We start from the raw sequence: 21,162 nt of genomic DNA on the forward strand, positions 1-21,162 counted from the left end.
GCCTGTTCTCTTTCCCCTGTGAAGGTACGGCACAACTGACCACGTGCACCTCCATTATACATGAAGTGGCTCAACCCCCTCCACCCGCCCCATGTTCTCAACAAGTTGCAGTACATGGCAGTGACTTGCTGTGACTGGCCCTGGGTTCAGAGGAATCCAGGATTGGAGACAAGCGTACCAAAGAGTCTCCCAGACATGCACTTCTGACTCTTTCTTTCATTTCCCAGTCTTTTCACCTCATCTCCCAATAATGCTGTAGAGAATCTGCCACCATTTTTTTCTTTCCAGTCCAGCATCTTCCCTTTTGCATCCTGTTTTTTCAGGTCCAGTTCAAAAAGCTTGTTCAACCCAGTTCTCAAGTTTTGCTGGAATGCTCTGGAATGCTGTTCTAGCACTTTTTTGCAGACTCAGAGTATTCCAGTATTTCTGGTCCTGGGCCACGTATGTCCTTTCTGTCCCTGTCTGCAGAGCAGCCTCTGAGCCAGCAGTTTCTAATGCCAGGCCCAGGCAGGGAGCCCTCCGTAGCAGGAGAGCACAGAGGGAGCCAGGGATACTGCCACTAGGACTGGGCAGAGGAGCATGGGGACTGGAGTCACCAGGAACATAGGACAGAGCTGGAGCTGGATCTTGGTGATGTCAGGAACCAGATAGTGTAGACACCCAAACAACGGATCCCTTCATGGGAGCAGGAACCAGGAACAGGTAGTGGGAGGTGAGGATGGGAGGGACTCTCCAGGGAATCAATGCCTGCTCTCTTTTGCTCCCTCCCAGGGCTTCCCACTGCCCTGCTTTCCAGCACTTCTTTTTCAGGGCCGCCCACTGCCCCATGTTCTGGAACTTAGGACTTGGACACTGCTTTAACCAGCTGATAAATTCCTTTTGCGCATCCTGCAGCAGGTCATTCTGGATCTTTTTCTGCTGTTGCAAAGATTCAGCAGACTTTGTCTCACCATGAGGGGCCTCCTCAGAGAAAGTCTGTCCTTCCCTGGTTTGACAGACCTGGAAAGAAAGACAATGATACATTATTTTAATTTTAATTTTAATTTTATTTATTTATTTATTTATGGTTTTTGTTCCAAGAAACAAGTGTCTACCCCTTCACTCTAAGTTACAGTGAAGCAGAAACTGGAACTACTATCTGCCCTTCCATTCCATTTCATCCTTACTCTTTTCTGTTTGCTGGCTGCTGTGTGCCAGGTTTCCTGTTTCTGAGCAAGGCAATGGCAAGTGACTCTTGTACGTTATATAGCACAATTAATCTGGCAAGGGCTTTTGGGGAGTGGGGGTGCTCTGCAGGGAAAGATAGCAAAACAAACCACTGGTAGAAATGTGTTTTACATTATTTCAGGTTGTGGTGTGACGATGCTCCCCACAGGTACCCAGAGTTGTGAAGCATCTCACTACCCCCTGCCCTTCACATGAGAAAGCCTTATCTGTGCCTGCCATAGATCATCTCCCGAACTCCACCAGCAACGGGTAACACAAGCACTCCCCCCTAGGTCTATGCAGGCCCTGCTTTCTCACTACAGGGTGGCAATAGTCACTCTCCAACCCGCAAGCCCTCTGAGTACCTTCCTGGAGTGTCTAGTCCTTGTTCCACTGGACACTCACAGTAGTCATAGATTTGCTGCTTCCAAAGAGACCGTAAATCCCAGCTTGCTCAGTTCCCTTCAGATCACCGCATTTAGATATGCTTATAGCAAAAACAACTAAAAGTTTATTTAACAATGTACAGAGATTCAAGTGGAAACAAATGGTTACATATAAAGTAAAATAATAAGACACATTCTAGAACCAAGATTTACTTAACTTGATGTTTTCATGTCTTATAGACTAAGTCCTTCTAGCATTTTACAGCCAGGCTTGGCTGTGACCGTCTTTTCATAAGAAAGACACAGTTAGCTTTCATCCTGGGGGAAGGATCGAAGGTGTACCTCTACACGCCTACATATACCCTAACAATCCATTGTCTTTACTCATAAACAGGATCCCCTTCTGTTGTTTATTTCTTTCTGTAAATGTCTTCTCTTAAAGATTTTGCAATCTCTTGATTAGCATGTGTCTCAGTATGCAAACCAGCATCCATTGTGAGACATGTAATGCCAATACAGACATGACCAGACATAGATAAAAGCATCTAAGAGACTAACAAATTTAGATTTCCACTCTACATGGCTAAATTCAGTGCCTTGCATAATGACAGGTTTCAGAGTAGCAGCCATGTTAGTCTGTATTCACAAAAAGAAAAGGAGGACTTGTGGAGTAATTGGTTAGTCTCTAAGGTGCCATTAGTACTCCTTTTCTTTTTGCGAATACAGAATAACACGGCTGCTGCTCTGAAATCTGTCATAAAAGTATCTGTTACCTCCTGCTTGAAAGGAACTTGTTTAAGACATGTCACATATTGGTTACCTGCCTTAAGAACATAATTTTCAGCACAGAAACATAACTCTTTAAGTAGTATGCGTACATACATTTTGCAAAAAGAAAAGTGATTATGATGACTAGCAGGCTACTGGCTCTAGAGAACTCACATCTCATCCTTCAGTGAATTACTAGGCATATATCTGACTTAGGGGATCCCTGTAAAACCCTTTTCATGGTTTTACTTGTATGAGAAGACACAGAGGTACAACAAACAGAGGTAGTGTTGTTATCTGCTTTTCATTCCCCTGTAGGGTTAGGTTGGGAGCGGGGGCATGCATGGCAGTTTATGTACTTATCCCTTGTATCCTCCTGCAAGACCTCAATGGAACTTCCATGGACGTACTTTGCAATCCTCTTCTGAAGCTTTTCTAGAGATGGCTGCCTTATTTCGTCCTCCATGATCAGGCACTTTCCCACACCACTCTGCAATAACTTGGCATGCACCATTGAAGTAAACTGGCTTGTGGCATAGAGGCCTGGGCTGTCCAGAACTCGAGCAGCAGCTGTGGTCTCTGTGCCTTTGTTACCCTCAGGAGTGAGATATCAGCTAAATCATCACCAACTGTGGAAAACAGGTTTCAGAGTAGCAGCCGTGTTAGACTGTATCCTCAAAAAGAAAAGGAGGACTTGTGGCACCTTAGAGACTAACCAATTTATTTGAGCATGAGCTTTTGTGAGCTACAGCTCACTTCATCGGATGCAATAGTGCCCATACGTGGTGCCATTGCCCTGTACTCATACCTGTTGAAGGATCAGCAGTGATCTGGATGCTCTGTATGACTCTGCTCTGTATAACCTGTATGCTCAAAAGGTCTGTTACACTCCCTGCCCCTCCCCCACCTTTTGTCTCCTCTCCCTCTTTGAATACCTGTGAAGTGGCTTTCCCCCTCCCCTTCCCTCCTGGAATGCTTGTGGGATGAACCGGCTGGTTGAAAGGCTGGAAGATCAGAAGAGCTCCCAGGTAGACAAGGCATCTGGGACTCTAATTAGGCAGCACTCACACCCCCAGTGCATGGTCACTGCATGGACACTGCCTGAGGTGCAGTGTGACCAATCGGACACGGCCAAGTCATCTCTAGTTGCAGGCCATGAGCAGTAGGTCCTTAAAAGGGGAAGGGGCCATATGCTTAGGAGTGCACTCACAAGCTTGTACCTCCCATGAAGGCCCTTTGCCCGGACCACCTGGCCAGTGGTTTGCTGCGTTGCATTCCATTGTGCCTCGGGAAGACTTACCTTCATACACTTACCTTGAAGAATCCTGACATCTCCAGTGCTGTGCCTGTCCTGGGAGCATTAGTATTCGGGTCTGACTGTGACACCCCCGACACACACTTCTTTTGAACTTAGTTATCAGTATAATAAACGTGATGCTTTCTGCCAAACTCTCGTGGGTCATTAGTTCTCCCTAAGCTTACTAGCTGGCCCAATTTCAGGTAACAATACCCATGGAAATATGGGTTGATATTTTATTGTTTCATGCAACAGAAAAATTCTGTCCTCATCTTTTTCCCCTTTGCTCCCTCTCCCTAATGGGCTATTCTGACGATGGCTGGGGCTGGAGAAGGATGGTGTGCAGAGGCACACCAAAGTTGAAGTGTCAATAAGCATTCCTTATTTAAAACTTTTATGGGAATAAGTCTGAAACTTAACTTTCTGTTTTCATTATGACGATACGTGTCTGTTTTATCTGTTGCTGCTGCCTTTGTGTCCTTGATGGGCACCCCCTCCTGTGGAATGCCTGACCCTGATGAGAAGGAGAAAGAAGTGCATCAGAGGGTGAATATGGCAGACAGAATGCAGAAGGAAAGAGTGGACAGGAGAAAGGTCCACATGTCCCAGCAGGAAGAGGAGAGGGAGATGCACCAGGACATAATGGAACTTCTCAGACAGTGAACACAAATGCTGCAGATTCTTGTTGACCTAGAGGTCCACCAACCACAGCCTCACCACCCTCTGCAGTCACTGGAGTACACCAGCTTAGCAGGTCCCGATACCCCTCAACATTCCACTTCGCATCATAGGCTGCATCCCTACCCCTACTGCCCTATGCTAAGGGACAGACCAGAACAACCACAGCTTCATATACGCTGACTTGGGAGACCCACAGCTGATATATGTGTAGCCAAAATGGACTGAAATAGACAGGAATGTTTCCACCTTTCTAATTTTAAAGTTCTATTCCATTAATTTATTGTAGAAGTTGGTATTGTACTGCTTTATTTTTAATTGCACTTTTTCTTTGCATTGTTTTTGGTATGCAATACATTTCTATTTTTTTTTTTTTACATAAATTCAACTTCATTACGTCACAACATATGCTGCAGAATGCTTAGCACCACTCCATGCTCCCATTACTTGTAATCTTACAGGACCACAGAACTCATAGGTTCAGTGCAACATGCAGTATAATAATTATAAATGTACAGCAAACATCATATAATCTATAGGTTCATTAAAAGACTGTGTAATATTCATAAATGTACACGCAGCACTACACAATTCCTAACAGTCCCCAAAACCTCAGGGCCAGCTTAAGCACACTCTGCCATAGCACATTAATGTGGCTGACCATTAAAGTGCTCTTTCAAGGTCTCCCTCAGCCTCATAGCTCAGTGTTGAGCTCTTGTAATGGCCCTTGTGTCTGGCTGTTCCAAGTCAGCAGACAGCCGCTCCACCTCCGCCCTGGAGGCAACCCTTCCCCCTCTGCCTCATAGATATCATGAAGGACACAACAGGCAGTTATAAGCACTGTGATATTTTTCTCACTGCATTCCAATCTTCTGTGTAAACACTGCCAGAGTCTTTCAGACTTGCAAAAGCACGTTCGCCCGCCATTCTGCATCTACTGAGCTAGTAGTTGAATCTTTCCTTGGTGCTGGTGAGATGGCTGGTTTATGGCTTCATGAGGCAGGGGAGCAAGGGGTATGCTGAGGCCTTCAGGATCACTATGGGCAGGGCAATGTTACCAGTGAAAGGTGCCTGTCAGGAAAGAATGTTTCAGCTTTTAGCTTTCTGAACTGTCCTGCTTTCCTGAAGATGTGAGCATCATACACCTTCACTGATCAACCCACACTGATGTCAATGAAATGTCCCCAGTGATCCACCAACATTTGCATAACCATAAAAAGTAGCCCTTTCTATTGATGTACTCTCTGGTGAGATGGGCTGCTGCCAGAATAGGGATGTATGCGCCGTACATCACCCCACCACAAAACCGAACACCCTCGCCCGCCCCTACCCTACCCCTTTATGAGCCCTGCCCGCTGCCTTGCCCTTTCTCCAAGGCTCCGCCTCCACTCACTCCATCCCCCCCTCTGTCACTTGCTCTCCCCCACCCTCAGTCACTCGCTTATTTTCACCAGGCTGGAGCAGGGGGTTGGGGTGTGGGAGGGGGTGAGGACATTGGCTGGGGGGTGCTCTGGGTTGGGGCCAGGGATGAGGGGTTTGGGGTGCAAGAGGGGGCTCCAGGCTGGGGGGGTGGGGCAGAGGTGTTCGGAGTATGGGAGGGGGGCTCTGGGATGAGGCAGGAGGTTGGGGTGTGGGACGGAGTACGGCCTCTGGCCTGGGTGAGGTGAGGGATCTGGGGTGGTGCCAGAAATGAGGGGTTCTGCATGTGGGAGGGGGATCTGGGCTGGGGCAAGGGGTTGGGGCACAGGAGGGGGTTTGGGGTGCAGGCTTTTGGAGGGAGTTTGGGTGCAGAAGGGGGCTCAGGGATGGGGCAGCGGCCACAGGTGGGGGTTCAGGGTGCTGACCTGGGGCAGAGCGGGGAGGGGCCTGGGGTGGAGTGGGGGTAGCGTGCGGTCAGGGCTGTGGGCAGAAAAGGTGGGAGAGGGAGCTAGCCTCCCCCAGGGAAGCTTCATCCTCCATCCATGACCATTCACATCTCCACTGAAAGTGCAGCTCTCGTTCTGGTTTCCCTGCACTGGAGGGCTGTGATGAGCTCGGCAAACAGATCCAGGAATATGGCCTTTCATATCTGCAAGTCCCACAGCCACTGCTTGGCGTGCTAAACCTGCATTATGACATGATCTTCACCATCAGTGCTCATTTCTCAGGCCCAGAAGCAGTATTCAGCAATCCACAGCTGCTATATGAATGCCACCAACAACCTTGAAATGGTTTTCATTATGTCTCATAGCAATCTGTCCTCAAATAAATCATCATGTCCCCCGTTATTGCAGTTCTTGCTCTAGCCCTGCAAATACCAAAGGATTGTGCTTCCTGTATTTGCAATGTTCAGGACAATAGTGCAGCACTCTTCAGGCTCCATAGGTGCCAACTCCATGGGTGCTCCAGGGCTGGAGTACCAACAGAAAAAAAAAATAGTGGGTGCTCAGCACCCACCAGCCAACTATTGATCAGCTGTTCGGTGGACCCCATCGATCAGCTCCTCCCACCCACCAGCGCCTCCGCCCAGTGGCGCTGGAACAAGAGGGGCCAGGGGGCCAAGGCCTTCTCACTTTTTGAAAGTAGACAGACCTGGCCCATCCACCTTTCGCCAGGATCGCCCTGCCCCCTTCCCCTCCTCTTCCCCCTGAGGTCCCACCCCTGGCCAGGTCAGCAGCTAGTGGATCCCAGAAGGGGAGCCTGGGCAGTTGTGGGAGCCACATGCAACACAACCCCCCTCCCACCTGGGGTGGGCAGGGGTGGCCAAAAGCAGCCCCCTGCCCATGTCCCCGCCCCCTGGGCCCTCCGCCCGGCCCAAGGCAGGTGAAGATGTGGGTCCATAACTCCACGCCGGCTCCCCACAGCTGCCTGCGTGGTGGCTCTTACCCCAACCCAGCTCCAGCCAAGGGGCAGGGCCTTGGAGCCACAGCCCGGCCATGATAAGAAGCGCATGGGCAGCTGTGGAGAGCCACAGTGGACCCTCCAATTGCCCTGGGTGAGGGGCCTGAGAGTAGCCCCCGGCCAGTATCCCCGCCCTCCGGGTCCTCCGCCTAGGCCAAGTGGAGGGTCCACGCTGTGGCTCCCCACATCTGCCCACATGGCTCTTATCATGGCCGGGCTGTGGTCAGGGTAAGAGTTTCTGACCAGCCACTCCACTCATATATGTGCAGTTCACTCACCACAAGCCTGAGTACTACAGTGGCGTACATAGCTGGCTTCCCACCTGCAGCTTCGAATAAAACCTCTTTTTGCTCCTTGGGAACCTCAAGAAATGTTATGTCCTCCAAAATGTGGCATGCTGGAATTGATAGAGGAGGCTTAGGCAAACTTGACAACCACCCTCCAACAAAGCCCAAACTGGCTTGCAATTTTTAGGAGAAAGTGGCTTTGATTTTTGACTTTTGACTTCTGTCTGCCTCTTTCACTGCAATTAACCTGGCTTTGTCCAGGGAGATTCTGTGTTCTGAAGTGTTCCTCTAACAATATAATGAAGTTTCACAAAGTAGCATTTTTTTATGCCTTGAAATACCAAAAGGAATTGTTCTGTGCTGAGGCACTGAGACACTTGAGGTATTAACCTTCAGTGTCTTGTCCACTTCCAGTTCCACTGACCTCGAAAGACTGGACATCTTGACCACATTACAGTAGAAGCATCGGTCATCACAACACCATCATGGTGCCTTCCAAAGGGAAGTGTTTTTGAGATGAACTTATGGTTGATATTCTGGACAGAGCCAACAAGCAGGTTCAATATCAAGGAGAGAGAGACTTATAGCAAGTGGAAAGGCAAGATGAGAAGCAAGCAGAAAGGCTCAGGCTAGACGCAAAGCTAGAGGACAGGATTTCAGTGTGGGAGCAGACACTTGCTTTGCAGTTCCTGGAAGAAGAACAGCAATTAAGGGAGGAAGATAGATCACAGCAGAAAGAACTGTTTGAGGAGCTGCTTTCATTAATGGCTGCAAGACTGCAGTCTCTAGGCTCCTGCAATGCTGGCCCCACAGCCTGAGTCCCCTCCGTGGTACAATATGCAACAGACAAGGACCAGTTTGGACAATTCCATGGCTTGGTGGACCAGGCAATTGAGCCCTATCAGGGGGTGGACAGGCCAAATGTATCTCCTGCAGACCACCATGCTGAACCCCTTCTCCCCACACCCTGTGATGCCTCTATCCCCCACACCCAGTGACCATCGCACAGCAAATATGTAACAAAGGGAAAGAAGAACCGGAGGAAGGACAGGGGGATACACCACAATAGAGGGTTTCCTTCTTGGAAATTTTCTCACTGCTTGCACTTGTTCACACTTTGTTCACGGTTTTGTTTGTTAAGGAAAAGTTAGCACATGTGACTCCATTTTGGTTTGGGGCCCATCATTGTTTAAATGCCAGCACATCATACACCAGGAGGAGTAATCCTTAGATATTGAATCTATATTGAGATTAAAGAGAGCAAACTATTGGCACACAATTCCCATAAGTGGCCTCAGCGTAGTCTGGAAACCCCATATTCTCAAAACCAGCAGCTACTTCAAGAATATCTTTTATGTCCACCACTTGGTGGTAAACCACCCACCTGATTACCTCAGAAACCTCCAACACCACTTTGCCTGTAGGTAACTTTCCAACACCAAGCTGGTTGGCATCAGACCTGTAGCAGTTTGGGTAGCCAGCTTCCAGATGGTTATAGTAACGTGCTTCTGGGCCAGCATGGCCACCCTCAGGCATGTCCCTTAACGCTGGAGGGTCGGGACAAGATGCTCGCAAAGCTCCAGAAAAATTGCTCTCTTCATACAAAGTTCTGGACCTGCCGTAGGTCCCATCCGTCCGTGCTTGTGCCCCTGCTCCAGAAGTGCTGATCTACATAGGGGGCATCAGTAGCTTTACTGAATGTCATGAGCAGCGTCACCCAGTGAGAGTCTGCCATATCTGTGTCCGCCTCCTCCTCCATCATTAGCCTTGTCTGGTGTCTTTTGGTGGGTCAGAAAATGCTGCTGGAATGTCCACCAACTTTGCCTATGATGTAGGCATGCCCAGACATGACCAGGCAGGCATATTATACCTATGTCTGACCTGCTTCTTCTTATTTCATCATGGGAGGAGGGGGGTGGGGGAAAGTGTGTGGCTGGGATGATTTAACTGGGAATTGGTCCAGCTTCGAGCAGGGGGTTGGACTAGATGACCTTCTGGGGTCCCTTCCAACCCTGGTATTCTATGATTCTATGATCTCTGCCAAAAGCTAAGAACTAGCTGATTGGCGTAGTTACTGTGAGACATTTGTATGGAAACTATGTTAAGAGATATGTAAAATGTGGAATACTATGTTCCTAAGCTGCTGCAGGTGAAGCATGTCACCTGAGGCAGGCGGGGCTCAAATACCTCAGTCAAGAGTGAGAACAATCAACATCATTCCAGCCCTGTGTTTACTGGACCAGATGCAGGCCTGATCGTTTATAAAGACAAAAGAACCACAAGAAAAGACTCGGAATAGGGCACCACCAGGGCTGATCTGAAATGAAGTTAATGGACTACCTGATTATGAAAAGAAACAAAATTTCTGGGACTATATAGGAGAAGAAGAAAAGGTGCAAGATGTTATCCATTATGCACGTGGCACTCTGCCATCAGGAGTGTCTACTGAAAAGTGAAAAGAACAGAAGTACTTGGATCCCAGCTATCTTGACTGAAGGAGCACTGAAAGGATTAGCAATTACCTGAGAAATGCCTTCTTACACTGGAAATGAACTTAATAAGCATAGGTTCTAGATTGTATTTTATTTTTTTCTTTTCTCTGTAGCCTGGTGTTTCCAATCCTTTTACTTATGTCTATTTTGGATCTTTTTCTTAAACTGAGTTAAATAAACATATATTTAGATTTACTATATACAGGTCCAAGTGCCTTGCACGAAAGAGAGTGTTGAACTGAAGGGTTTCAGAGTAACAGCCGTGTTAGTCTGTATTCGCAAAAAGAAAAGGAGTACTTGTGGCACCTTAGAGACTAACCAATTGGTTAGTCTCTAAGGTGCCACAAGTACTCCTTTTCTCTAAGGTGCCACAAGTACTCCTTTTCTTTTTGAACTGAAGGGAGAGTGGTGAGCTGGGGTACACAGAGACAGCAGACCCCTGTACATTGAGGGTGTCCAGAAGAAAAGGGATTGGGCACTGGAGTGTAACAAGGTGGAATGTGCTAATTGCTAGCCTGCTGCAGAGTGAAGAGGAAAAGAGCCGTGTTCACACACAGAGCCCAGGGAGCGGAGTGCTTATGCTCCCATAGGCTCATTCGGCCAGCCGAGATGGAAGGATTTTTCCCTTGAGCTCAGGCAAGGCTCTCTCTCACTGTAACTAGGTGGTAGTGATTCATCCTGTACATTTCGGTTAACCCCTGAAGTGTCACAGTGCCCAAAAGTCCGCTAATGTTTTTATAGATATATTTTCGCACTGTGAATGTGTCATTTACAAGAATCTCTCTCTCTGTCGAAAACAATCAGATCTCCTAAAACCAGCAGATACTCAAGAGCGGGGATGGGGGGGCAGGGGGAGAGCAAGGGGGGACACGTTATTCATATATTCAGAAGTGACAGAAAAAACTGTCAAGATAATGGAACACCGGACAAAGACTGGACTTTGGATTTGGATTTTTTGTATTTTTCAGAATAGCCCGCTCCGATTAAACTTTAGAAATGGCGGGCGGCGGTAACACACAGACTGCAGTGAAAGGAAGATGGTGTGTCAGGAAATCTGATTGGTCCGATTTTGCTGCAGAGTGCTCACTCCTGAAACAGCGGAGCATTAAACCACCCCCCCCCCCGCTCAAAAATAATAATAAAAAAAAAAAAACCAAGTAGCAACAGCCAATGTGAAGGTCAACAAAGATTGTTACGCTGGTAGAAATTGATCTTCCTTTTGTGCGTGTATATATATATATGTTTACTCCAAGAAATCTCCCACGGCACTTTATCAATCGATTTGAGCATAGTGTATATGCAGTTAAAACAAGTCTGTTGCTAAAGCTAGGGCGGGTCATAATCTCAAATAGCAACACGAATAAGACAGACATCACTTTTTAAAAGTGTATTTTACAGACTATAGCTAATTGTTCTACTAGAGGAAGCACGAAAATATGCTGGGAATTTCAAGTGACCACCCTGTAGAATTGTGTTCTTAGAAGATCAACCGGAAATGGGGAAGGGTATGGGGGGGTGTAACAGAAAATGTGTCTTGAAAGCCGTTCTTGTTATAGTAATATATTTAACGCAACCCCCAAGGCTAAGGGGATATGTGAGTTTCCATTGAAATTATAACTGTAGACTTGATATTGATTTTCGAACTACTAAATGGGGCATTGTTTTCTCTGAAATCTATCTTTGGGTTTATTGCATGCCTTGGGAAATCTCAGCCCAGCTGTATACAGAATGGAGGCGAGGGAGGGAATTGTGCCAAAAATGACCATCTTTCCCCCAGGTCAGACTTCGGGGGATACGGGTAGCTTCATGGAGCGCGACCGTGATTATTTTGTATTTTCACATCTGGTGGTCTAGGTAAAGAGTTTGGGAAAAGACCCGGCAAAGTACCACAGCAGAGTGCAGACTGAGGGATAACATCCTGGCTCACCGTAGGGGCATGAAGCGTATCTCGTGACAGATCTAGCGAGAGATCAGCGATGGTTTTCTCGGACCTATGCTGAAGCTGAACTCGCCAAGCAAAAGACTGATGGACATGGATTTGGGCTGTGCTCTGAAAGGGCAGGAGGATATTTCATATGGATTTGATGGTCAAATCCACATTATGAATAACATATTTGCAACACAAATGCTCTTTCCGGAATCACTCAAACATCCACCAGAAGAGCTGACTCTCTATTTTTAACCTATCAACTATTTTGTAAAAGCCACAGAATATACTGAAATTTAGAGGGAATCACCTAATATGAAAAAGCTGCCAATAACTACAATATTAGGCAAAACATTTAGATTTTACTTTTGGCTCATTCACACAGTGTGGCTTCAGATAAAAAATAAGCCATGTTTTTGTTTGGTTTTAAAAGAATATGAAATACCCGTTATATTTTACAATTCATATACTTTTCATGAGGACAGGGCCAGGGATGTATTTCTTATAAAGTATACACATATTGTCTTAGAAATAAATGGTAGTAACTTTTTGTAAGTGCTAAATTCGAAAGAAATTAAAAGCTGAAGAAGACTGTCATCTAACATCGTTAATTATATTCTGTAGATATAGAACTGGTCAGGTAGAAAACCAGTAACCCAAAGGTATTTTTAAGGTGGGTTCTAAGACATACCCGTCATTTTTGCTCTGAAAGATAATATTTTATTCATTGCGGCTCAGCGTGTGTATGGGAATCGGGGAAAGTGAAAAATTCAGGCTTTGAAAAGTAATCATGATTTCAAGCGGGGGTCTGAAGAGGGATAGATACTGCAAGCAGCGAGTCATTAGTACAGTCATTTTGTGCTTCTAACTCTTGGCTTTGTGGGGCTGAGTTAGCTAACTGAAATGTGGAAAGTTAAAAAAAAAAAAACTGGTGGGTGTTAGATTTTATTTATGATTATTTTACTTACCAACAGAGTTCCTCTCCTGAAAATGTGAGCGGCCATCAAAGTAACCCGCAAGTTTTAACTGACTCTTCCTTCCATCCTGTCAAAAAATGTTAACCGTCTTTCTAGCGCAACTTAAACCAAATTAAACATTTATTAATTAATTTAAAAGGTCTGTTAGTACTAGACATTTCTTTCTGTAAACGAAACATGCAACTAAATTGTCTACTCCTTACTAGACCGCAATCTTTTTGGTACTCTTACTGTTCGTACAATCCATTGAAATATTAAAGCAGAAATACAGCTCCTTTCAGTGTAAATGTGGTGGCTCTTAAAAGAGCCTTTTGGGTTTTTTTTAGTTGGTTGCATGAACTCCTATTAGAAATTTAAGCTCTCTCCCCGCGGATACGGCGGGCCAACTGGATGTCCTTGGGCATAATGGTGACTCTCTTGGCATGAATAGCACACAGGTTGGTATCCTCGAAGAGACCAACTAGATATGCCTCACTAGCCTCCTGCAGGGCCATAACAGCCGAGCTCTGGAAGCGCAAGTCGGTCTTGAAGTCCTGGGCGATTTCACGCACCAGGCGCTGGAAGGGCAGCTTGCGGATGAGCAGCTCAGTAGATTTCTGGTAGCGGCGAATCTCCCGCAAAGCCACGGTGCCAGGCCGGTAGCGATGAGGTTTTTTCACTCCTCCAGTCGCAGGAGCACTTTTACGGGCAGCTTTAGTAGCCAACTGTTTACGGGGAGCTTTACCCCCAGTAGATTTGCGAGCTGTTTGCTTTGTCCTAGCCATTCTCACTAACAACGAAAACCTGCTTTCAGACAAGGAAAACAACACCCGCTGGAGCAAAACCCTGAATATATAACCAAAGTTTTCCTCCTGATTGGCTAGCGAAAAAGACAAACTCCATTGGACAATTTTAAATATTTGAAAAGCCCGCGCTCTGCCGGGAGGGAAATAATTGACCCTTCCCGCCTTTTCTGCCCTCCGGTAGTGCCTATACTGCCTCCGCCTCCCGCACCCTCCATGATCTGATTTCACAGAGCACTCGCTCCCTCTGGCCCACATAGCCTCGATTACGCTCTCCTAGTAATTTAATAAAGCCCTATTTTAATACCTGCTGATTTTTCTCTTTAAATCCTTCGCTCACCGCTTGAAAGCGACAGATTTGTGATATGGGATTCTGAATACCTCCCTCCTCCTTACAACACGCCCCCCCCCCCAAACTGCGACAGCGAAGAAGGAAATTCATACCACATATGCCTAAAGTTTGGTAGGGAATTCTATTTTATATTGCACTTTGGGGTTACCTAGAGGGTGACAAATAACCTACAACCCTTCTCCTCCCATCACCCACAAAATAAGCAACATGATTTTTTATTAACGATTAAGAGCAAATAGAAATAGTTTTAATATAGTATAGTTAAGTTATTGTCCTGTGAAGTGTTTTACTTTCCTGAAAACCAAGATGTATGAGAGATTGGCTAAGTAAAAATTCAACTACGTGCTTAGATTACTAAACATACAAGCTACCACGTTCATGTTTTATTAGAATGCCTCCAAGCATATAAGAGTTGAAGGAGAACCTTTGATCGAAATAAAGATTTGAGACGTCGCAAGTAAGAATAGAAATTTAAATGTTTAGTATACATTTCCTAGCAAATCAGGATATAATCTAGATTTTTTAAAAAACGTATTTCCTGTAAGGTAACATTTTTAGAACAATCACTTACCCTAGTCAGGGAAAACAGAAAACAGTGTTATGAGCTCTTTTATTGAAAATGTGGGTGGCTCTTAAAAGAGCCTTTGGGTTTTATGTTCTTTGATACAATCTACTTAGAGCTAGTGTACTTGGTAACAGCCTTAGTACCCTCAGACACCGCGTGTTTGGCTAACTCGCCCGGCAGCAGCAGTCTTACAGCGGTCTGAATCTCCCGGGAAGTGATAGTCGAGCGCTTGTTGTAATGCGCCAGACGAGATGCCTCCCCTGCGATACGCTCGAAAATATCATTCACAAAGGAGTTCATGATCCCCATAGCTTTTGAAGAAATACCAGTGTCTGGGTGAACTTGTTTCAGCACTTTGTACACGTAGATTGAGTAGCTTTCCTTCCTAGTCTTTCTACGCTTCTTATCTCCTTTCTTCTGGGTCTTAGTGACAGCCTTCTTAGACCCCTTTTTAGGAGCTGGAGCAGATTTCGCTGGCTCGGGCATATTGAGATTTGTTGCTTTCTCTAAATGACAAAAACAACGTACATATAATGGCGGCCACCCCCCTTATTTATAGGGGCCTTATGCAAATGAGGCGCTTGTAATCTTTCATTTTTTATTGGGCCTTAGGTAAAGGAGACGTCACACAAGATAAATCCTACACCCAATTGGTCAAAATAAAATCCTCACCACCATTGGTTGGAAATACAATGCAAATTTTCAGCCAATCGTGAATCAGTTTCTGTGCCACAAAGAAGGGATAAAAAGGCAGGATTAGGGCGGGGCGCTCCTAATTTCAGATTTTGTTTTTTAAAAAGTGCTTTAGTTTTGTCAACTAGAGAGTCAATGTCGGGTCGAGGAAAGCAAGGCGGTAAAGTAAGGGCGAAGGCCAAATCTCGTTCTTCACGAGCCGGCCTACAGTTCCCAGTAGGTCGTGTGCACCGTCTTCTCCGCAAAGGTAATTATGCTGAGCGGGTGGGGGCTGGCGCCCCGGTCTATATGGCTGCGGTGCTTGAGTATCTGACTGCTGAAATACTGGAGTTGGCTGGCAACGCTGCTCGGGACAACAAGAAAACCAGAATCATTCCACGTCACCTGCAGCTCGCCATCCGAAACGACGAGGAGCTCAACAAGCTGCTGGGGAAAGTCACGATCGCTCAAGGGGGTGTCTTGCCCAATATCCAGGCCGTGCTGCTGCCCAAGAAGACTGAGAGCCATAAAGCGAAGAGCAAGTAAAAGTGACCATATACTAAATCAACCCAAAGGCTCTTTTCAGAGCCACCCACAATAGCAGAAAAAGAGTTGAGTTCCTAATACACTAATTCATTATATACTTCAAAAACCAGAAGTTCTGAGTAGTTTAAAATGAAAATATGGAATAATAAAGAAATATGTGCCTTGATTCCTTCTCATTAAGTGAAATTTTGTCTTTATAGAGTGATCAGGGTGAAAGCTTAAATCACGTTCGTTCCACCGTCTTCCTTATTCTGAGTTAACCAGGGCCAAGGTTACTCAGACATATTTTTCGTGAGTACTAGGTTATAGACGGAAATCAGTTAAAAATCGAGAATTAAACTTAGAAAAACTGGTGTAATTTTGAAACAGTTACCCGTACAAATTAAATATTCTGGTGTAAATAGAGTAGATTCACTTAATTCAAACTGAAAAAGGGGAGGAAGGGAAAGGGTGTGATTGACCAATCCTTGTAAAACGCGGATTTTTCAAATTATCCAATTGCTAAAAAGCGCGGACTTTTTCAAATTTTCCCCCAATACCCGCAAAAAGACTTTTCCAACAGCTAAGCAAAATAGACAGAGAAGGGCGTTCTAAATGACTAGCAGACTTTCATTCTTAGCTGGCGGGACGAGCTTTAACAGCAGAAAGTCTAAATAAATAATGGCTAGAATCCCTGCTAGCCTAGATTTAAAAAACTTAACACAACCAATTTTACAGATTTTTCTAAATTGTTTCTGCTTCAGAGATTAATTTAAAGTGGTTTCTTAAACTGTAGAGAAAAAGGAGTATGAGTTTTTGGAAGGTTAACTGCTAAAGCGGGTCCTCCACCAAAGCAACCTTTGATACACAGAACACTAGGTGTTTCAGCACCTTTGGGGAAGAGGGTGGGTGGCTCTTAAAAGAGCCGTTGGGTTTGTTTGCACGAGACTCTTAATTTTCTCTTCAAACAGTTTCACTTCTTCTTAGGCGCTGCCTTCTTAGCCTTTGCTGCTTTAGGTTTGGTTGGCTTGGGCTTGGCAGCCTTGGGCTTCACTGCCTTGGCCTTAGCCGGGCTCTTAGCTGCCTTTTTGGGCTTGGCAGGTTTGGCCTTTTTCGGGCTCTTGGCTGCTTTTTTGGCTGCGGCAGCCGCTGGTTTCTTGGCTTTTTTCGGGCTCTTTTTTACGGCCGCAGCTTTCTTAGACTTCTTAGCGGCGCTGGCAGGTTTCTTGGCAGCTGGTTTCTTAGGTTTTGCCGCTGGCTTTTTCTTAGGTGCCTTCTCCTTTGTCTCACCCGACTTCTTGCTGAGTTTGAAGGAACCCGAGGCACCGGTACCTTTGGTCTGTACCAAAACGCTTTTGCTCACCAGACTCTTTAGCCCCAGCTTTATACGACTATTGTTTTTTTCTACATCGTACCCTCCAGCTGCCAGAACTTTCTTAAGAGCAGCTAAAGAGAGCCCTTTGCGTTCCTTAGAGGCTGACACTGCCTTAGTGATCAGCTCGGTCACGCTGGGGCCCGAGGGCTTCCGGAGTTTCGAACCCGCTGCCGCCTTCTTTGCCTTTTTAGTTGGAGCCTTGGAGGCTGGAGCAGGAGCAGCTGCTGCTGCAACTACAGGCGCAGTTTCAGACATGGTCACAGACACGTTACAAAATCGGAAAGAACATGAACTGAAGTGAACTAGCCTGATGCCTGTTATTTATAGGGAGGGGTCACTGTCTGATTGGTGCGTTAAAGACCCGCCCCGCTGCAAACCAGAAAGGGCTCTTCTCTCCTCTCTTATTTTGTGTTTCTTCGGAGTCAATAAAGTGTATTTTTTGCACGATATTTGCCACCAAATTGTCCCCTTTCTCACGCAAATTAAGTTGAAACAGGATATTTTCATTCATTAGTGTTTCCTTCAGTAAATAATAAAATTGCATTAAAAAAAAAGATTATAAACCCTGAGTACTGAAGCTGGATGGACAGCGGGAGACAGAACATTTTCATTTTCTTTGTAAATTAAAAATGTCCCTTTGTTAAAAAGATCAGAGAAATAATGTAATGCTATTCTTTTGATGGTCTTCTTCTAATTAGGAAAGAAAGCCAGTGATTTGTATCAATGAATTCATTATAAATGTATTTCAAACAGAAAGAGGTAGCACACCCTCCCACAGAATAAACTGGAGGTCGGTTGGCCAAGGAATATACTTCGAAACTTAATGAAGTATTATTATTGTCATTGTTATCATTTAAATTATGATTTCGAGACGACACTGGAGCTGTATTTTTAAATAATAAAAGGTAACAGTAACCTGATTAGCACTAGCCCAGCTGACATGAAATGCCAGGGTTGAAACGAAATTACAACCTAATTAGTCTCCGTGGCTTAATTCGGAATTCATGAGAAACAACACATATGGATTCTATTTAAAGCCTTGATTGGAAATTTAATTTGTGTGTGTGTGCATATAATTTAAGGAGCACTCTAGTTGTTTGGTTTGATTGGGAGGTGGTTGGTTGTTTTTGTGTTTTATTTGTTTTTCCTCCACCTTGTTAATAGTGTATGGTTCTTAAGATTTCTTGGTCGTTTCAAAGCTATTGGGCTGATCTGAGACAGCGCTAAATTTGAATTCTTAATTCTGATTGGACAGTTTGAAAAGCCCGCGCTTTCAAATGGGGGGGGGGTCCAGAATTCTGGATTTGAGTCGCGTGGAGAGACTGTTTCTCCCACCGATAAAAGCAGTGCAGTATCCCTTTTGGAATTCGTAAATCTGCATACATCTCTGATTTTCATTCTCAGTCTTCACTAAATTCACCACCCCCTAATAAATCTTCTCTTACTAAGGGGTTAAATGTACTTAACTTATTTTTAGAGCCACTCATCTGTTTTTAATGAAATTTATTCAGCTTTATATTTTATTTTATTTTATTTTCCAAATAATAAGGTTCTAAGACCAGAAAGTAACATTGTGGTCATCTAGTTTCTCTTCCTGTATTACACATGCCATTGAACTTCCCCCAAAATAATCCCTAGATCACATCTTTTAGGAAAAAAATACAATCTTGATTTAAAATTTGTTACTGATGGAGAATCCACCATTACTCTTGCTAAATTGTTCTAAGGGTTCATTACTCTCATAGTTTAAAATGTAACCCTTATTTCCAGACTGAATTTATCTAGCTTCAACTTCCAGCCATTGGATTGTGTTATACCTTCCTCTGATAGACTGAAGAGCCCATTATTAAATATTTGTTCCCATGTAGGTACAGATTGTAATCAAGCCATGCCTTAACTTCCTCTTTGTTAAACTAAATAGATTTAAGAAGCTCAATCACTCACTCACTCCGTGGCATATTTTCTAAACTTTAAATGTTAAAACATGCAAAATAAAAATGTAACTACAGACTGTTTAAATTTGTGGTATTGGTAAGATTAGATTTTTTACCCATTTTCTTTAAAACACTTTGACTCCTTTTAAGTTTATATATATATATATATATATATATATATATATATATATATAATGAAGGCACTACAGCACAAAAGAGCCTTTGTGTTGTAGATGTTACCAAAATGATTTTAACCTTCAAATCTATACAGTGTGTATCCCTGGCACTTTAAGGCAGTCATTAACCAAGTCCATGGCCGTCACCGTTTTTCGCTTGGCACTTGAATGTAGGTGACTGACTGCATCCTGAATGAAAACGTTGAGCTCCCCAGGGGTCTCTTCATAGATCATTCCGGTAGCTAGCCAACGAATAGGCTTTAGTAATACCCTGAATGCTCGCTCTCAGCACGTTTCTAGGGCATTTAGAAGCTCCTTTCCCTACTCCCTTTCTACTTTTACCACGAGCACACAGTGTGAATCAAAATACAAAGTCAGTTATAATTTGTTTGTACAAAACTATCAAAATACACAAAAAAACTCTTAATGCATATAGGCCTGCGCTGCCTCTTCTTATATTCCTTGAGTTCAGACCCGATTAAAAACTAAAGGAAAGAGGCAGGTTATGGGCACGGTTCTCTGTCCTTCTCCCCCACCCTCCAACATCCCGTTGCCTCTGGGTCAGTTTAGACTCCGCCAAACGTGCAATAAACTCAAAGTTCACATTTCTAGAATAGTTTCAGAGAAAATAATGTCCAATTTAGAATATCGAAACCTATGATTATTATAATTATAACTGCAATGGAAACCCATTGCTGACAATATTGGATGTCTCTGTAACTACATTACTTAACACAAGAACCGATTTCAAACAGCTTGTATTATTAGTAATTTGTTGTTGTTCCTCCCTCTTCTCTCGTTCTCTGGTGGTCTGATGAAGCTATTTTACAAGCCGACCAATTGATAGTGTACACTTTCTAGCCCCTTCTCTCTAAAACATTTTGTTGACGGTGCTGATGTTTCCACATAGTTTAAATGGACCAATATAAGATACAACACGAAGGGAGCATTTCTCCTGAAGCGAATATTCCTGGTGAGATGAGCAGATCTGATTTACATAATTGAAGCAGCCTTATTCAGCTCTTTGGAGTCTGCAGCAAATTCTGACCAATCAGCTTCTGACACATAATACTCTACCCCTTTGTTTTCTCGCCAGCGTTCCCCGCCATTTCCTAAAGTTGCAACATGGAGAATGACAGGTTACAGAATAGCAGCCGTGTTAGTCTGTATTCGCAAAAAGAAAAGGAGGACTTGTGGCACCTTAGAGACTAATCAATTTATTTGAGCATAAGCTGTCGTGAGCTACAGCTCAAAACTCAGGAAAGCTTATGCTCAAATAAATTGGTTAGTCTCTAAGGTGCCACAAGTACTCCTTTTCTTTTAACAAGGAGAATTTAATACACATGTATTCAAAAGACTAGGAACACTCACATGTTCCAGGAGGCTATGTTGTTTTCATCCGCTCAAAAATATTCAGATTCTAAATGCTTGGTACTTTTCCTGTATTAACAATATATTTATCAGTACTGATTTTAAGTGATTGCAGAATGACTGCCTGCTCAAAACACTAGGGCTTTGTTTCTCCTCTCCTTTCCTCCTGCCCCACCTCCATACGCAAGCGAGACAACTATCTCTGCTGCAGCTGATGTGGGAAAGGGTGAGATGAACCGTTGATTACATTAAAATCCGGAAAAATCCAGCATGAAACTATCGTTCAGAATGCTGGCTGTGACTTTGAAGACCAACATGTATGTCCTATCATATCAAAAGCAGATGTTTCTACGTTTATTTTTTGTTTTTGTCTCAATTCTGTTTCAATTCCACCCTGTCAGTGACCAGTACAAAAAGAATGGAAAACCACAGGACATGCTTTTCCAGTTAATTGTCCCTAAATAATGTTTTATATATGGGTTTTTGTTGGCTACTTATTGCAGCTGATCAGT

General features: G+C 44.4%; 4 protein-coding genes and 1 pseudogene across 4 annotated transcripts; 1 reads left to right on the forward strand and 4 right to left on the reverse strand.

Moving 5' to 3' along the window:
• Nucleotides 1–12,633: 12,633 nt before the first annotated feature.
• On the reverse strand, nucleotides 12,634–13,705 carry LOC140904958 (histone H3). The gene has a single exon (XM_073327345.2). It carries the CDS (start codon nucleotides 13,660–13,662, stop codon nucleotides 13,252–13,254), a length of 411 nt encoding a protein of 136 aa, XP_073183446.1. The 5' UTR covers nucleotides 13,663–13,705; the 3' UTR covers nucleotides 12,634–13,251.
• A 920-nt stretch (nucleotides 13,706–14,625) lies between these two features.
• On the reverse strand, nucleotides 14,626–15,146 carry LOC140904960 (histone H2B 8). Its single transcript, XM_073327348.2, has one exon. The coding sequence runs from the start codon at nucleotides 15,081–15,083 to the stop codon at nucleotides 14,703–14,705; it is 381 nt and encodes a 126-aa protein (XP_073183449.1). The 5' UTR covers nucleotides 15,084–15,146; the 3' UTR covers nucleotides 14,626–14,702.
• A 202-nt stretch (nucleotides 15,147–15,348) lies between these two features.
• Nucleotides 15,349–15,896, forward strand: LOC140904959 (histone H2A.J). Its single transcript, XM_073327346.2, has one exon. It carries the CDS (start codon nucleotides 15,426–15,428, stop codon nucleotides 15,813–15,815), a length of 390 nt encoding a protein of 129 aa, XP_073183447.1. The 5' UTR covers nucleotides 15,349–15,425; the 3' UTR covers nucleotides 15,816–15,896.
• Nucleotides 15,897–16,725: 829 nt separating this feature from the next.
• Nucleotides 16,726–17,460, reverse strand: LOC140904957 (histone H1-like). Its single transcript, XM_073327344.2, has one exon. It carries the CDS (start codon nucleotides 17,422–17,424, stop codon nucleotides 16,768–16,770), a length of 657 nt encoding a protein of 218 aa, XP_073183445.1. The 5' UTR covers nucleotides 17,425–17,460; the 3' UTR covers nucleotides 16,726–16,767.
• Nucleotides 17,461–19,353: 1,893 nt separating this feature from the next.
• Nucleotides 19,354–19,628, reverse strand: LOC140906576 (histone H4-like; annotated as a pseudogene).
• Between the last annotated feature and the right edge of the window lie 1,534 nt (nucleotides 19,629–21,162).

The sequence above is a fragment of the Lepidochelys kempii genome, chromosome 1, assembly GCF_965140285.1.
Source record: "Lepidochelys kempii isolate rLepKem1 chromosome 1, rLepKem1.hap1, whole genome shotgun sequence".
NCBI classification, from domain to species: domain Eukaryota; kingdom Metazoa; phylum Chordata; order Testudines; family Cheloniidae; genus Lepidochelys; species Lepidochelys kempii.

What these genes read in the sequence shown, in the direction of transcription:
- LOC140904960 (XM_073327348.2), bottom strand. Translation starts at nt 15,083, where the DNA reads ATGCCCGAGCCAGCGAAATCTGCTCCAGCTCCTAAAAAGGGGTCTAAG.
- LOC140904958 (XM_073327345.2), bottom strand. Translation starts at nt 13,662, where the DNA reads ATGGCTAGGACAAAGCAAACAGCTCGCAAATCTACTGGGGGTAAAGCT.
- LOC140904957 (XM_073327344.2), bottom strand. Translation starts at nt 17,424, where the DNA reads ATGTCTGAAACTGCGCCTGTAGTTGCAGCAGCAGCTGCTCCTGCTCCA.
- LOC140904959 (XM_073327346.2), top strand. Translation starts at nt 15,426, where the DNA reads ATGTCGGGTCGAGGAAAGCAAGGCGGTAAAGTAAGGGCGAAGGCCAAA.